We start from the raw sequence: 17,070 nt of genomic DNA, 5'->3' as shown, positions 1-17,070 counted from the left end.
CAGTGCATGTCAGAGCTAAAAACAAAGCCATGATGTCGAAGGACTTCCCTCTGGCATCGCAGATATCACAATACCAGCAATTAACCCATTCCTTTTGTGAGGGACTGCAGCACCTTGTCCTCCTCCTCACCCACTTTCTCCTCTCCCTCTCTCTTTCTCACCCCCCCCCCCCCCCCCCTCCCCCTCCCTCACTCTCTATCTAACACCATGAGTTGAGTCCACTCACTGTGGCTGGTTTGTCGACTGCCAACGAAGAGTTAGCACGGCTTATTAGCGCCGCTAATCCGTCTCTAATGACGAGATTGGGAGGTCCACAGAGCAGAAGCTGTTGCCGCACCTCAGGAGTTCAGACCTGTGTTCAAGTAGTATTTGTTGTTTATCAAATACTTTGGCTGGGTTCGCTTTAGCTATGTCTGGTGCAATGCAATCAATAGAATAAATCCCGGAAGTGCAAACCCTGCCGACCGCTCCGGCAGGCTCGTTGAAACGCTCAATGTGTTAGCCAAGCCTGCAGTCACGATGGAAAATAGGAAAATATGGCAGCGATACAAGTGGAGCTATGAAGGAAAGAGGAAGCAGAGAAGTTTGCATCTTTTGCAGAGCCGCTTGTATTAAATGTTGAAATGAGAGAAGTGAGTTGAGGCATTCCCCAGTTCTCATGTTTAAAGCCATTTCGGTAAACTGTGAGATTTCAGCTGGTCCATTTTTGTTGCGGGCTTTGCAGTACCTCGGCACTAACTTGAGAGGAAAAAATGAAATGGGATATGCTGGGAATGGCAATCTTTCTAACGCTACCCTAAAATAACTACTTTTTCAGGGCCTGGTGTCTGCGTCCCTGCATATCTGCAACACTTCTGTTTGTGAGTGCGTGTGCTCGCCGGGCCAAGAACCAACTTTGCTTCTGTGTTCTCACCCTCCGTCGAAAAGTGGCGTTCACACACACTTGCGGTGGTTTCACAGTGTGCCACCTTTCCAGGGCGGCTAACACCATTCCTCCGATGACAGCCGTCATGGTAGTGTATGGACCTGTCAGATAAAGCTGCAGGAAAAGACAGCTTAATAAACTATCCAGAGTTTTTAGCACCGAATATATATATATATATTATGAATGCGCATACAAGAGTGCAGACAATTTTTTTTTTTTTAGCTTTAAGTCTGACAGGAACATTTGTATTAGTCTGTAGGAGTCTACTACATTATTCCCTTCTTTCTTCCCTTCATCCTGCGCCTTGATATCACCCAGAGTGTCGTTGTGAATAATTGAGTTTACTAAACTGTGAATCCCACACTCACACAAACAAACGCTGCGCTTCTTCTAAAGTCTATGGTTAGTCATTTGAAAATTATAGTCACTCTGTAGCGTAATTGGATATTGAGACGCTAAATTCAATGTGAAGGGAGTTTTGAATAGCAAGGAAGTGTAAATGGAACACATTGTGTTTCAGAGAAATCCAAGGAAGGCTCGACGGCATCGGTAATCAAAGGAGTGGCTTGTCGTATATATTCCTTTTATTCACATTCAAAGTACCTGACGCATTTGTCTATGTCCAAACCTATCAATATAGAAAGTAGACAGCTAGCCTTTGCATGCATCATTTCTCTTTCCCAAACTCATGTGGTGTCTACGATTGTTAAAACAGCCTATATAGAATGTGAACATTAACCTAAACATTGACTTAGACATTAGCACATTAGCTTATACCCTGATGAAGACAGCTTGTCTGTCGAAACGTTGGACATAAATATTTTTGCACCTGAGCTCCTAGAGTGTGTGCCTCTCCTTTATTTTTTGTAAGTGTCTATGATTGCCAACACGGCCCACAGAATGTGAACATTAACCTAAACATTAGCTGACCGTACTAAAATCAAAATGCCTCTATCGCCTTCCCTCTCTCCCTATAGGTGGTGTATAAGAATAACGACTTCAAGCTAGAACTCTCCCGGCTGGCCATCGAGCGGGACCCTAAGATCAGCCTGAACGGAGACCTCGTCTTCCGCTGTGAGGATGTGGCCGCCCTGGACCCCGTCACCTTTGAGTCCCCCGAGTCCTTCATCGCCCTGCCCAAGTGGAACACCAAGAAAACAGGCTCCATCTCCTTCGACTTCCGCACCACAGAACCCAGCGGCCTGCTGCTTTTCAGCCACGGGCGCCCCCAGGGTCCTAAAGAGCAGAAACCGGGTCGAGACATGAAGTCAGACTATTTTGCTATGGAGCTGCTGGACGGGTTCCTATACCTACTCATGGACATGGGGTCAGGGAGTATCAAGCTGAAGACCAGTAATAAGAAGGTGAACGACGGGGAGTGGTGCCATGTGGACTTCCAGAGGGAAGGGAGGAAAGGTGAACATATGAACACGAAGCAGTGTGACAATACCTTCCTAATGTTATGGTTCTGAAGGAGTCTAATGTACACACTTGTAGACTATTGCGTATATAGAGAGCTGTGTATATTCTACACGGGAGGTGCTGAGGGGAGAACGTCTGGCTGGAATGGAATGGTGTCAAACACATGGAAACCATGTTTGAGGTTTTTGATGCCATTCCATTCATTCTGTTCCAGCCGTTATAGGGGAGCCCGTCCTTCCCAATTAAGGTGGCACCAGCCTCCTGTGCTTCTGAAGTACTTTATTTCTTTGGAGTACACGTGTACAGGCTTTGAATATTCATGTTCCTTCATTTACCTTTTCTAATGATGATCTTCCTGTCCTTCAGCCCTGCCTAAAAGCCTTCTCCTACACACCTCTCCACCCCCTCCTCCCGCCTCTCTCTGTCCTGTCATACCCATTTCTTCTCATACCGTCCCCTGAGGGGTCTGCATGATGCATGCATGCTTTCACGTAGGCACTTATGGTTTTGTGTGTGTGTGTGTGTGTGCGCATTTGCATGCGCACATGCGTGTGTTGCGCTACTATAGGGAGTCTCTCTGAGCACACTCCTGCCCCTCCTGTAATTGCATTTTAATAGACAATTAAGAGTGAGTCGTAAATCATAGCCGGGCGCCACGAGAAGAACCTGGGTCTCATCCACTCTCGTCTATGTTGCATTTTGCTGGGTTGTTCCCCCTCCACTCAACCGATTATAGCCACAACACAAACACACAAGACCATACAAAAGCACTCTCATTCAACATCCACTCAACCACAGACACAGACACACACACGCACACACACACACACACACACACACACACAATCCCATGCGCTCAATCACACTTGCCCGCAAACACAAGAGTACCAACATGTAAACACACTTACTAACAGACATTATCTCGCCTAATGCTTCAATTACATTGACACATACCACAGGTGCCCGGTGGCGCCGTGACAGGGGCGGACGGGCTCATAGTAATGTTTGGAATGGAATTAATGGAATGCTATTGAACACATGGAACACATGGTTTACAGGTGTTTGATGCCATCCCATTCACTCCATTCCAGCCATTATTATGAGCCGTCCTCCCCTCAGCAGCCTCCTGTGACACACACATGCAGTACACAGTCAGGGTGGGGGAGGAACTGATTACATGTAGTCAGTTGCATGGAATCTGATTACAACAAAAAACTGTAATCGGTTGCGTTACCAGCAAAAAAAATTGTAATCGGATTACCGATACATTTTGAAAAACTTTATGATTACTTCTTGGATTACTTTTCATTTCAGAAAGGATGTTTGCGGAAAAAATGCAGTGCGGCACCTTTCTGTTTCCTCAGTGGCATTCAATTAAGAACTGTACACACGTGACATGACGTGTGTATAACCCTCCTCTCTCCGCCTCCACTCCCAGGCTCCATCTCGGTGAACAGCCGCAGCATCCCCTTCAACTCCAACGAGGGCAGTGAGATCCTGGACCTGGACAGCGACATGTTCCTGGGGGGTCTTCCCGAGACCCGCTCTGACCTGGTGCTGCCCCCCGAGGTCTGGACGGCCTTGCTCAACTACGGCTACGTGGGCTGCGTCCGCGACCTCTTCATCGACGGCAAGAGCCGCGACGTGCGCCGCCTGGCCGAGATCCAGAGCTCCCCGGGCGTCAGCAGCTTCTGCACCCGTGAGCTTCAGAAGAGGTGCAGCAGCACCCCCTGTGGGAACGGAGGCCTATGTAAAGAGGGATGGAACCGCTACATCTGCGACTGCACCGGCACCGGCTACCTGGGCAGCAACTGTGAACTCGGTGAGGAGAAACAGGGAGACTGGAGAAGTGGAGGAGTGGGAAACAAGTGGTGGTCAAACAGGATGAGGACATTTGGGTAGCAGGCTGCGGAGATGAAGTCAGGTTTGGTTTCATGCTCACAAGTGTTATTATAGCCAGCGAGTTAAACCTAATCATAATAGACTTTAGATAGTACGAGTACATGGACTTCATCCTGTGCTACTCTGAAGCCTCAACCAGCTGCAGTGTGGTAAAAGGACATTTGAAGGAGCAATGCACTCGAGGATGGGTGGCTTTTGGGAAGCTAGCTGACTGAACTGCTGGGAGGTTGGGTGAGGTTTGGGGAGCTCGGTTGAGCGACGATGCTTACTGTCACCATCTGGGCTTGTCACACATCCAGGTGGTGCAAGGCTGCTCTCTCTCTGTCTGTCTGTTTGGGGGTGGTGCAACCTGCTAGCGGCTACGCATGTCTGATCCATTCTAATTCGCTGTAGGCTGTTTGTTGTGTAATAGCACCAAAGGAACCTTTGAGGTGAAATGAATGCACAGTATAGGGATGTTGTGTTGTAGGTCTGCCAAAGGTAATGACACAATAGAACATTGGGATTGAAATCAAGGCAGTGGAGGAAGTGAAGAATTTACGTGTAATGGACAGTTTAGGAAGTGAAGGATCTACGTGTAATGGACAGTTTAGGAAGTGAAGGATTTACGTGTAATGGACAGTTTAGGAAGTGAAGGATTTAAGTGTAATGGGACAGTTTAGGAAGTGAAGGATCTACGTGTAATGGACAGTTTAGGAAGTGAAGAATTTACGTGTCATGGACAGTTTAGGAAGTGAAGGATTTAAGTGTAATGGGACAGTTTAGGAAGTGAAGGATCTACGTGTAATGGACAGTTTCGGAAGTGAAGGATCTACGTGTAATGGACAGTTTAGGAAGTGAAGGATCTACGTGTAATGGACAGTTTAGGAAGTGAAGGATCTACGTGTAATGGACAGTTTCGGAAGTGAAGGATCTACGTGTAATGGACAGTTTAGGAAGTGAAGGATCTACGTGTAATGGACTGTTTAGGAAGTGAAGGATCTACGTGTAATGGACAGTTTCGGAAGTGAAGGATCTACGTGTAATGGACAGTTTCGGAAGTGAAGGATCTACGTGTAATGGACAGTTTAGGAAGTGAAGGATCTACGTGTAATGGACTGTTTAGGAAGTGAAGGATCTACGTGTAATGGACAGTTTCGGAAGTGAAGGATCTACGTGTAATGGACAGTTTAGGAAGTGAAGGATCTACGTGTAATGGACAGTTTCGGAAGTGAAGGATCTACGTGTAATGGACAGTTTAGGAAGTGAAGGATCTACGTGTAATGGACTGTTTAGGAAGTGAAGGATCTACGTGTAATGGACAGTTTAGGAAGTGAAGGATCTACGTGTAATGGACTGTTTAGGAAGTGAAGGATCTACGTGTAATGGACAGTTTCGGAAGTGAAGGATCTACGTGTAATGGACAGTTTCGGAAGTGAAGGGCAGTTTTATGTAATGTTTCTGTTTCTTAAATGGGGCCATCTGTGTTTTTGTAGCGCTTCCTTGCCATCTAGTGTGGCAATGTAATACTGCAAGGGTATGAAAGAGAGTTATGCTTCGTTGTCACACGTCTGGCATTTCACGTGACACATTTTAGTCATTCTTATCCAGAGCAATTAGGTTTAAGTGCCTTGGTCAAGGGCACGGCGGCAGATTTCTTTCACCTATTCGGCTCGAGGATTTGAACCAGTGACCTGTCGTTTACTGACCCAACGCTCTGACCAGAGTGGCCTAACACAATATTTGTGAATGAGTACTGTGGGACTGTGGGTCTAATGTTTCATGTTTCTGTTTCTCAAATGGGCCGGCTGTGTTTCTCGTGCTGCTTCCCTGCCATCTAGTGTGGCTATCAAATACTGCAAGGCCGTTTAAGAGAGTTATGCTTGGCTGTCACACGTTTGCCACAGTGTCTTAACTCAATATTTGTGTATGAGTAGTGTGGGACTTTGTCTTCAATAATCCAGTGAGATTGGAAACTAACCTTCTAAACCTTTTCATTTAACAGCAAGTAGTTGTTTTCCAAAAAGCAATATGCTATCTGTTCAAGTGGATTTCAGTGGCCTAACCAGTAGCAGCATACAGTATTTGGTTTGTGCTCCCAACCATATGCATCTAAAATAAAAGGCAAGTACCCAGCCATGGTGAATCAGCTGAGCCCATGGCAACATGTGTTGACCCATATACACAGCCCTCCTTAGGCAACTCTTCAGAAGTGATCTAGTCAGCTGCAGGGGGTGCATGCATTGTTTCTCTGAACGGGCCTAGGATGACGTCAAGGCATCTACAATAACTCTTCTATTGTTTATGTTAGACCTGGTTCCTCTAGTTTCTCTTCAAAGAAAAGACGCTTTGCTGAACTTGGATGTCCTTTCCCGTGCTGGTTGTCAGTGTCTGTTGGTTCATCTAATGCTGTATGTCTGATCTCTGTTCTCCTGTTAATGTCTGTGTGTGTGTCTGTCTGTATCTGAACGTGTGTCTGCCTCTGCATCCCCCCCCAATTACTTCCACCCCTCGTACAGAGGCAACGGTGCTGAGCTACGACGGCAGCATGTACCTGAAGATCATCATCCCGGGGACCATGCACACCGAGGCAGAGGACGTGGCGCTGCGGTTCATGTCCCAACGGGCATTCGGTCTCCTCGTGGCCACCACCTCCAAAGAGTCCGCTGACACCCTGAGGCTAGAGTTGGACGGTGGCAGGGTCAAGCTGACTGTCAACCTAGGTAACCCATGGCAACCCCACCATGACCTCGGCAACCCCATTCTCGTACCCTTCCGTCAAGCTCCATCTCCACCCCCTAAACATGAGCCTTTGTCTGTTACTGCAAGCCCGTCTCCGGTCTCTGCCTCCCTGGGTAGATCTACTCCTGTACCCCCTCTGCTTACCCAAGGTTCTGTTTCTCCCGTGGTCCCTGTGGAGAGACCTCTAGCCTGAAGATAAAGGGGTTTGGTTGTTCACAGTCTTCCAGTAGGGGGTGCTATAGAGAATGGTAAAGCCAGAGCCGGTATGGTCCATAGACTACTCTAACATCATTCTAGATGAGTAGAACAAATATAGAGACTGGAAGGCAGTGATACAGAAACATATTACCCTACAGCACTAAGCCTTTGTCTATAGTTTGGACTCCTGGCAGACTGTTGTGACCTATGGCACTGATAACGGTGCCTGCCACTTGAAGGGAGAGAGTTCACAGTGGGAGTAGGGGAGAAACAAGGCCCAGGTGCACCCTGGGATACAGGAGTGTGGGCCACCGACTTAGAGACATGAGGATGGTTCCTCCAATAATGCCACACCGTATCCATTCTATTCATCTTGTTTTCTCTCTCTCTCTCTCTCTGACTCTTTCTCCATTTCTCTATCACACTCTCAAAGTTTCTGTCTCTCTCGCTCTCTCCCTCACTCTCGCTCGCTCTCTCATCTCTCACTTGGCCAAGGCTCAGACGATGGAACTTTTCATCCCTTCAATGGCCTGTATGTCTGCGGCCCTCGGATCAAACAGTCAGAGAGACCGGCTCACAGCCCAGTGTTGTCCCACAGCGACACACACACACACACATACACGCACACACACACACACACACACACACACACACACATACACACACACACACACACACACACACACACACACACACACACACACACACACACACACACACACACACACGTTCTGTGATGTAGCTGACTCTGCCTTTGCCATGCTGCTCAGCCCTGCGCCAGAGGACCGACACACAGACCCAAGTCCACCTTGGCCCAGAACAATCAGCCCCAGCCAAACACATCGTTTATCTTAGCTAATGAGGCTAAATGCTAATCCATAGCGCTAATGTGTCCAAATGAGCCAGATGATAGTTTACCGAACATCCTTCCCTAGTTCCTCCTCTTCATTTCTGCCTAGATCACTCCCTCACTTCTCCCCGAATTAGACCATACTCAGAGGTGTCATATCCACATCAACATTTATATTAATTGCTAGTTTAGAGGAAATCAATTTTTGTCTCAGTTGGAGGTGGAATTTGTTTTAGAACCAGAGGAGGACTGCTTACCATATTCCCCAAGATAATTAAAAGATGAGTTCATTGATCAATATGAAACAGTGTACAGGGACACTGCATGATCAGATGATCAATATACAATTAGTTGGTTTAATTGATCATTCTGCAGTCTGTGACGTAGGCACACACGTGTAAATAGTAATGCATGTTTTCCTTTCTTTCAAACTCAATCACAATCACATTGACCGCACTCACACAAGCTGTGGACAATCTAATTTTTCATTAGGTGATGTTGTCATTGAGGAATGACAAATGACCTTTTAATGTCAGTATCAGCCACAGAATCCCAATAACAGTGAGCCTGGTCCATGGCTGTTTGAGTCCACTATTCTGTAGCGGTTGACAGCTCGAGACCACGCCTCAGCCACAGCCACATGCACACGCAGCCTGTCACCACCAGGGGGCAGAAGAGAATACTAACTCGATAATGGAGCTCCACATGCATTTCAGAGAAAGCTGTTGTAGAATAAAGCTAGAGTTAGTGCTTGTATAGCATATTCTAGCATATCTAGAATATTATAGAATATCCTGATATAGGTGTGCGTGCACTTGGCTTACTGTGACTGGGGTGTGCAGATCACCCTTTCCTAATATTGCTGCTGTTGGTTTCCATACCCGAGGGGCTACAAAAGGCAAGCTCTTTCTAACCCATCATCACATTGTTGGCACTCGGTTAACCCATTTCTGATAAAAGCCACTGTAGGGAATAGGAATAACGAAACGCACTTAACAATCGCCGACTCTCGCTTGGACTAACACGCCAGTGACTGAAATGGTGAATTGACCCATATCTCTCCATATCTACTGACCCAATGCGCTTCGATCGACCGACGACTTATCTGTACGCCATGTCCACTGTTTCCACGTTCGGTCGCGCCCACGATGTCATCACACGTGGAATTGATGACCTTGCTGTACGCGCTCCACACGTCATCTTTGTCTATCTAGCACGAGAGATCAAGAGTCGGGATTACTTGAAAAACGCACGTTTCTCATCCTCCGCTTATTGAATGGGCTTGGTTCCCTGGCCATCAAGTGCCGCCAAGTAGACCTACAGCTCCAGAGCTTCATTGTACCAATGATTGGGTGAATATCTTGCCTTCTGTAGCGCATTGGGACTGGGTGGGTTTTGAATGGTGGCTGCAGGGACTGAGGGAGGGATGGTGGGGGGGGGGTGATGACGGAGGTGTGGAAAAGGAAAAGGGTGATCCTGACTCGTAGCTCTGTCCCCGGATGGTGGTCCCTAGCGAAATGCCTGGTTGTCTGCAGAATGTACCTTGAAGGATGTAAAATGTTATTATCTCTCTCTCTCTCTCTCTCTTTTCTTCTCCTTTCTCTCCTCTCTCTTTATTTGATTTGACCTCACCATCTCGCTCTCTCTCCCGCCAGATTGTATCAGGATAGACTGTAACCTCAGTAAGTGGTTTATTATATGCATTTCTAAGACTTATATCACTGTTCTACTGATTGTGCCACTGTCTTCTGTATGATGTGTCCCCCCCCATAAAATGCTGCCGTTCCCCTTACGTCATACAAGTGATCACTCTATCACTATGTCTCTCTCTCTCTTAGCCATCTCTCTCTCTTAGCCATCTCCCTCTCTTAGCCATCTCTCTCTCTTAGCCATCTCTCTCTCTTAGCCATCTCTCTCTCTTAGCCATCTCTCTTTCTTATCCATCTCTCTCTCTTAGCCATCTCTCTATCTTAGCCATCTCCCTCTCTTAGCCATCTCTCTCTCTTAGCCATCTCTCTCTCTTAGCCATCTCCCTCTCTTAGCCATCTCTCTCTCTTAGCCATCTCTCTCTCTTAGCCATCTCTCTCTCTTAGCCATCTCTCTCTCTTAGCCATCTCTCTCTCTTAGCCATCTCTCTTTCTTAGCCATCTCTCTCTCTTAGCCATCTCTCTATCTTAGCCATCTCTCTCTCTTAGCCATCTCTCTCTCTTAGCCATCTCTCTCTCTTAGCCATCTCTCTCTCTTAGCCATCTCCCTCTCTTAGCCATCTCTCTCTCTTAGCCATCTCTCTCTATTAGCCATCTCTCTCTCTTAGCCATCTCTCTCTCTTAGCCATCTCTCTCTCTTAGCCATCTCTCTCTCTTAGCATCTCTCTATCTTAGCCATCTCTCTCTCTTAGCCATCTCTCTCTCTTAGCCATCTCTCTCTCTTAGCCATCTCTCTCTCTTAGCCATCTCTCTCTCTTAGCCATCTCTCTCTCTTAGCCATCTCTCTCTCTTAGCCATCTCTCTCTCTTAGCCATCTCTCTCTCTTAGCCATCTCTCTCTCTTAGCCATCTCTCTCTCTTAGCCATCTCTCTCTCTTAGCCATCTCCCTCTCTTAGCCATCTCTCTCTCTTAGCCATCTCTCTCTCTTAGCCATCTCTCTCTCTTAGCCATCTCTCTATCTTAGCCATCTCTCTATCTTAGCCATCTCTCTCTCTTAGCCATCTCTCTCGGATCATTTAGGCTTTTTAATCAGCTCTCGGTCTTATCATTCTGTCCTGTTTATTTCCGCCTCTGAGACGACACTAGGATTTTCCTTTTCCATTCCGTGATGCACTTTTCTTATCAATCCCCTCTCCCATTTCCTTCTTTCAGTTAGTTCCCCCGTTGTTGTCCTTTAGTCCGTCACTCTCATTCTATTCCCTCCTGCTCGTCTCAGCAACAGCTTTTGTAGGCAAATCTCGATCCTTTCCATTTCCGCTCAACAGCATGTCACTTTCTCTGCTCACACCACTCCGACACCGGTGAATTCACCCCTACGATTGAGGGTCCGTATGACTGTGCAGGTGTTAGTTCTCGCCCATAGCTGACTGAACACGCAGGTGAAGCTCCTCTGTTTTGGGGACATTGGGTGCAGCCAAAATGGCATCCTATTTCCCTATAGTGCACTGCATATGACCAGGGCCCATAGGGCTAACTAACGGTGAATAGGGTGCCATTTCAGACACAGCCGTTGTGTTCAGACAGGCTGTGGTAGCCCTTGTCAACCCAGTCCTTGGCGACCAGTCCTTTTACATATTTGGTGTATACTAACACCAGCACACCTGATTCAAATGAACATGGGCCATGCTGAGGAGTTTATTTGTTTTAGGTGTGCTGGTGTTAGTATACGTCATGTGACACGGCTGGTGGGTTCTATGGCAACCTCCATTGAGGGCACTGCCCTCTAGAACAAAACATAGACACATTTATGAGAACAAACGAATGCATTTCAGCGCAGGCTGAGAGAACGACAGCAAACTGTCACTATTTAAATGTCAACAGACGAGGTAAGTGCAGCCCTAACTATGTCAAAGGAGAAACCTGCTTGGTGCGTTTGTTGTGCGCGTCTGCCTGTCATTGAGTGCACAAATCTATTCCTTTTCTTCTTCTTTTTAACTATCTGTATGTATCTGTATTTTGTTATGTGCTACAATCATTCCACATACGCAGAGCATAACTATATTCATGCCATCTCTACAAGCATACTGGCAGAGTCAGGAAATGATGAATAGTGTCATTCACTCTATCGCTGCTGGCGTGACGCACACTGAAATCATCCCTGCTAGGGTTTGAACACGACATGCAACCAACCGAACCGAACACTAGATGTCCCCATAACACATGAAGTCGACTGTTGCTCTGAAAGAGGATTGAGAAGAAGTGTTAGTTCTATTCCAGCAGAGGGCACAACACACACACACACGCGCAGACACACACACACACACACACACACACACACACACACACACACACACACACACACACACACACACACACACACACAGCCGTCTCTCAATCATTAAGGGAATGGCTTATTTATGATGAATGATGTTTTTGGGAAGAGTTCTGGAGAGGAATGGTAGTACAGTAATTTGATAGAACACAGAAAGAACTATCCAGGTTATGCTTCCCTAAGACGTCGAAGAAGTTGATCTGCCCATGGAAGCTCTACTCGTTCTCCTTACCTCAGATTCAGTCATATTTCTGCTGTATGGCACGCGTTCTAATCATGCCAATTACTCCTTATGTGAATCAAATTCTGCCCTTAGTCATGTCCTGTAACCCCCTGCATCCCAAATGGCACCCATATTCCCTATGCTGCACTACTTTTGACCAGAGCCCTGAATGAAATAGGGTGCCATTTTGGATGTAGGCAGTACAGTATGTGCCAATTGCTCCCTTTGAGAATTGTGGTCATTCTAACCCTTAGTCATATCTGGTAACCCACTGAAGCTGCGTTTACACAGCAGACCAATTATGATCTTTTAGCCAATTCTAGGCAAAAGATCTGATCTAATTGGTTAAAAGACCAATTAGTGGCAAAAAAAAATGGACATTAGTGTGTTTTTACAGGAGGTGAATGAGAGTGAGCCTGTCTCCCAGCCAGGTTAGGTCAGCGGTTAAACGTGAGTGTCACGTTCGATGTATGGAGGAGACCAAGGCGCAGCGTGAGATGAATACATCTTATTTTAATGAAGACGAAGAAACACTTAAACAAACTACAAAAACAACAAAACGAACGTGAAGCTAAATATAGTGCTGACACAGGCAACTAACACATATATCACCCATGTCACACCCTGACCTAACCAAAATAATAAAGAAAACCAAGAATACTAAGGTCAGGGCGTGACAGTGAGCAATGTGGCGCTCTCAAGACCCCTGTGTAAATGTCACGCCCTTTGGTCTGTCCACCTGCACACACACACACACACACACATTCACTGAAGAGCATAGGCACATACGCACATATACACACACTGAAGAGAGACGTTTACACGCGCACACACACACATACATAGACACACACAGGGGCACAGGAACTTATAGACTCTGTATCTGTCAGTGCGTGTGTGTGTTGCCCTGCGCTGAGCTCTGAGTCATGACTCCGCATTCCCCTACATCCCACAGTATCACACAGAGGGCGTCTGCGCCATAGCACGGTAATGGAAGGACAGATACTAGCATGGGTATAGAAAAACAAGTATTGTATACAATCTAGGCTGAATAGGTAAAGGCGTGTACACCAAATACAAATATAAATGCTACATGTAAAGTGTTGATCCCATGTTTCGTGAGCTGAAATACAATATTATTTCTCAAACATGTTGTACACAAATTTGTTTACATCCCTGTTAGTGAGCATTTGCCATCCACTTGACAGGTGTGGCTTATCAGGAAGCCGTTTAAACAGCAAGATCATTACACAGGTGCACATTGTCCTGGAGACAACAAAAGACCACTCTAAAATGTGCAGTTTTGTCGGGCAACACAATGCCACAGATGTCTCAGTTAATCAATCAAATGTATTTATAAAGCCCTTCGTACATCGGCCGATGTCACAAAGTGCTGTACAGAAACCCAGCCTAGAACCCCAAACAGCAAGCAATGCAGGTGTAGAAGCACGGTGGCTAGGAAAAACTCCCTAGAAAGGCCAGAACCTAGGAAGAAACCTAGAGAGGGACCAGGCTATGATGGCTGTGTCGGGTGGAGATTATAACAGAACATGACCAAGATGTTCAAATGTTCATAGATGACCAGCAGGGTCAAATAATAATAATCACAGTGGTTGTCAATGGTGCAACAGGTCAGCACCTCAGGAGTAAATGTCAGTTGGCTTTTCATAGCCCATCATTCAGAGTATCTCTACCGCTCCTGCTGTCTCTAGAGAGTTGAAAACAGCAGGTCTGGGACAGGAAGCACATCCGGTGAACAGGTCAGGGTTCCATAGCCGCAGACAGAACAGTTGAAACTCAAGTTTTGAGAGAACGTGCAATTGGCATGCCTACTGCAGGAATGTCGGCCAGAGCTGTTGCCAGGGAACTGAATGTTCATTTCTTTACCCTAAGCCCCCTACAACATTATTTGTGAGAATTTTGCAGCACGTGTAACGGCCTCACAACCGCAGACCACGTGTATGGCGTTGTGTGGGCGAGCTGTTTGCTGATGTCAACGTTGTGAACAGAGTGCCCCATGGTGGCGGTGGGGTTATGCTATGGGCAGGCATAAGGTACAGACAATGAACACAATTGCATTTTATCGATGGCGATTTGAATGCACAGAGATACCGTGACGAGATCCTGAGGCCCATTGTCGTTCCATTCAACCACCACCACACCCCATGTTTCAGCATGATAATGCACGGCCCCATGTCGCAAGGATCTGTACTCAGTTCCTGGTAGCTGAAAATGTTCCAGTTCTTCAATGGCCTGCATACTCACCAGACATGTCATCCATTGAGCATGTTTGGGATGCTCTGGATCGACATGTACGACGGCGTGTTCCAATTCCCGCTAATATCCAGTGACTTCGCACAGCCATTATAAAGGAGTGGAACAGCATTCCCAAGCCACGATCAACTCAATGCGAAGGAGATGTGTCACGCTGCACGAGGCAAACGGTGGTTACACCAGATACTGACTGGTTTTCTGATCCATGCCCTTACCTTTTTTGAAGGTATCTGTGACCAACAGATGCATATCTGTATTCTCAGTCATGTGAAATCCCTAGATTAGAGACAAATTCATTTATTTCAATTGACTGTTTTCCTTTTATGAACTGTAACTCCGTAAAATCTTTAATATTGTTGCAATTTGCGTTTATATTTCTGTTCAGTACAGTTATTGTTATAAAACAGTATTCATTTGTATTGGCATGTGTACAGTTGAAGTTGGAAGTTTACATACACTCCACAAATTTCTTGTTAACAAACTATAGTTTTGGCAAGTCGGTTAGGACATCTACTTTGTGCATGACACAAGTAATTTTTCCAACAATTGTTCACAGACAGATTATTTCACTTATAATTCACTGTATCACAATTCCAGTGGGTCAGAAGTTTACATACACTAAGCTGACTGTGTCTTTAAACAGCTTGGAAAATTCCAGAAAGTTATGTCATGGCTTTAGAAGATTCTGATAGGCTAATTGACATCACTTGAGTCAATTGGAGATGTACTTGTGGATGTATTTCAAGGCCTAGTTTCAAACTCAGTGCCTCTTTGCTTGACATCGTGGGAAAATCTAAAGAAATAAGCCAAGACCTCAGAAAACAAATTGTAGACCTCCACAAGTCTGGTTCATCGTTGTGAGCAATTTACAAATGCCTGAAGGTACCACATTTATCTGTACAAACCGCTCAGGAAGGAGACGCGTTCTGTCTTCTAGAGATTCATGTACTTTGGTGCAAAAAGTGCAAATCAATCCCAGAACAACAGCAAAGGACCTTGTGAAGATGCTGGAGGAAACAGGTACAAAAGTATCTATATCCACAGAAAAATGAGTCCCATATTGACATAACCTGAAAGGCCGCTCAGCAAGGAAGAAGCCACTGCTCCAAAACCACCATAAACGGCAACTGCACATGGGTACAAAGATCGTACTTTTTGGAGAAATGTTCTCTGGTCTGATGAAACAAAAATTTAACAGTTTGGCCATTATGACTATCGTTATGTTTGGAGGAAAAAGAGGGAGGCTTGCAAGCCGAAGAACACCATCCCAACCGTGAAGCACGGGGGTTGAAGCGTCATGTTGTGGGGGTGCTTTGCTGCAGGAGGGACTGGTGCACTTCACAGAATAGATGGCATCATGAGGTAGGAAAATTATGTGGGTATATTGAAGCAACATCTCAAGACATCAGTTAAATAAGTTCAAGCTTGGTCGCAAATTAGTCTTACAAATGGACAACGAACCCAAGCATACTTCCAAAATTGTGGCAAAATGGCTTAAGGACAACAAAGTCAAGGTATTGGAGTAGCCATCACAAAGCCCTGGCCTTAAAACTATATAAAAATTGTGGGCAGAACTGAAAAAGCGTGTGCGAGCAAGGAGGCCTACAAACCCGGACTCAGTTACACCAGCTCTGTCAGGAGGAATGGGCCACAATTCACCCAACTTATTGTGGGAAGCTACCCGAAACATTTGACCCAAGTGAAACAATTTAAAGGCAATGCTACCAAATACTAATTGAGTGTATGTAAACTTCTGACCCACTGGGAATGTGATGAAAGAAATAAAATCTGAAATAAATAATTCTCTCTACTATCATTCTGACATTTCAAATTCTTAAAATAAAGTGGTGATCCTAAGACAGGGAATATTTACGAGGATAAAATGTCAGGAATTGTGAAAAACTGAGTTTAAATGTATTTGGCTAAGGTGTATGTAAACTTTTGACTTCAACTGTAAGTATGTATTCTTATATAGGCATGTAGCAGTACAAAGGGAGGCATTTAAAGTTATACAGATGTGCATGTGGAAGTATTTTATGATTGGCTGTTATGGTAGTAGTCCACACTACAGTACAGTTCATTTGAAGTTTGGACATGTGTTGACATTGGCACGCATAATAGTTTTATTTCACCCAATGCTCTGATGAAATTCTGTTCTCTTTTAAGGCAATTTAACGCTTGAGTGACGGTCCGAGCTTAATTCAATGTCCTCATCTTCTCTGAACTCTCTTTAGGGCCAAACTCGGCGCAAGCAGCCTTCTGTAGAAAATGATGGCTGTTTTTAGGACAGTTGTCTTTGTTTTTGCACCCATTGCAATCAGATGCACTCTTTATGAAATCAACATAACACCAACAATTATACCAACAATGTATGTCCGATTTTTACTGTAGACTTCTGTACCGTTCTCCAAGATATACAATGTACAGAGAGACACGTCAAAAGATGGGTGCGTTGTGCTACTGTCGGGACCTGAGCTATAACATGTCTAAAACATTAGTAAGACATGTTTTGAAGATGTTCGCAAATATCAATGTGTCCTCATAGTCTCTTCATTTCGTTTTTGCACATTTTCTGCT

The 17,070-nt window shown here is 45.6% G+C and overlaps 1 protein-coding gene across 5 annotated transcripts in view; it reads left to right on the top strand.

Moving 5' to 3' along the window:
• nrxn2b (neurexin 2b) overlaps nucleotides 1-17,070 on the top strand; it is a 1,016,923-nt gene that overhangs the window by 495,101 nt on the left and 504,752 nt on the right. For all 5 annotated transcript variants that reach the window (XM_031792165.1, XM_031792164.1, XM_031792163.1 and 2 more), the window contains 4 exons: nucleotides 1,903-2,341; nucleotides 3,786-4,169; nucleotides 6,748-6,951; nucleotides 9,674-9,700. In XM_031792165.1, the coding sequence (XP_031648025.1) occupies nucleotides 1,903-2,341; nucleotides 3,786-4,169; nucleotides 6,748-6,951; nucleotides 9,674-9,700 (1,054 nt within the window). The remainder of the gene's footprint in view (nucleotides 1-1,902; nucleotides 2,342-3,785; nucleotides 4,170-6,747; nucleotides 6,952-9,673; nucleotides 9,701-17,070) is intronic.

The sequence above is a fragment of the Oncorhynchus kisutch genome, linkage group LG16 (genome assembly GCF_002021735.2).
Source record: "Oncorhynchus kisutch isolate 150728-3 linkage group LG16, Okis_V2, whole genome shotgun sequence".
NCBI lineage: Eukaryota > Metazoa > Chordata > Actinopteri > Salmoniformes > Salmonidae > Oncorhynchus > Oncorhynchus kisutch.
Note: the sequence above shows the minus strand (reverse complement) of the source record. Positions and strands in the feature narration are given on the sequence as shown.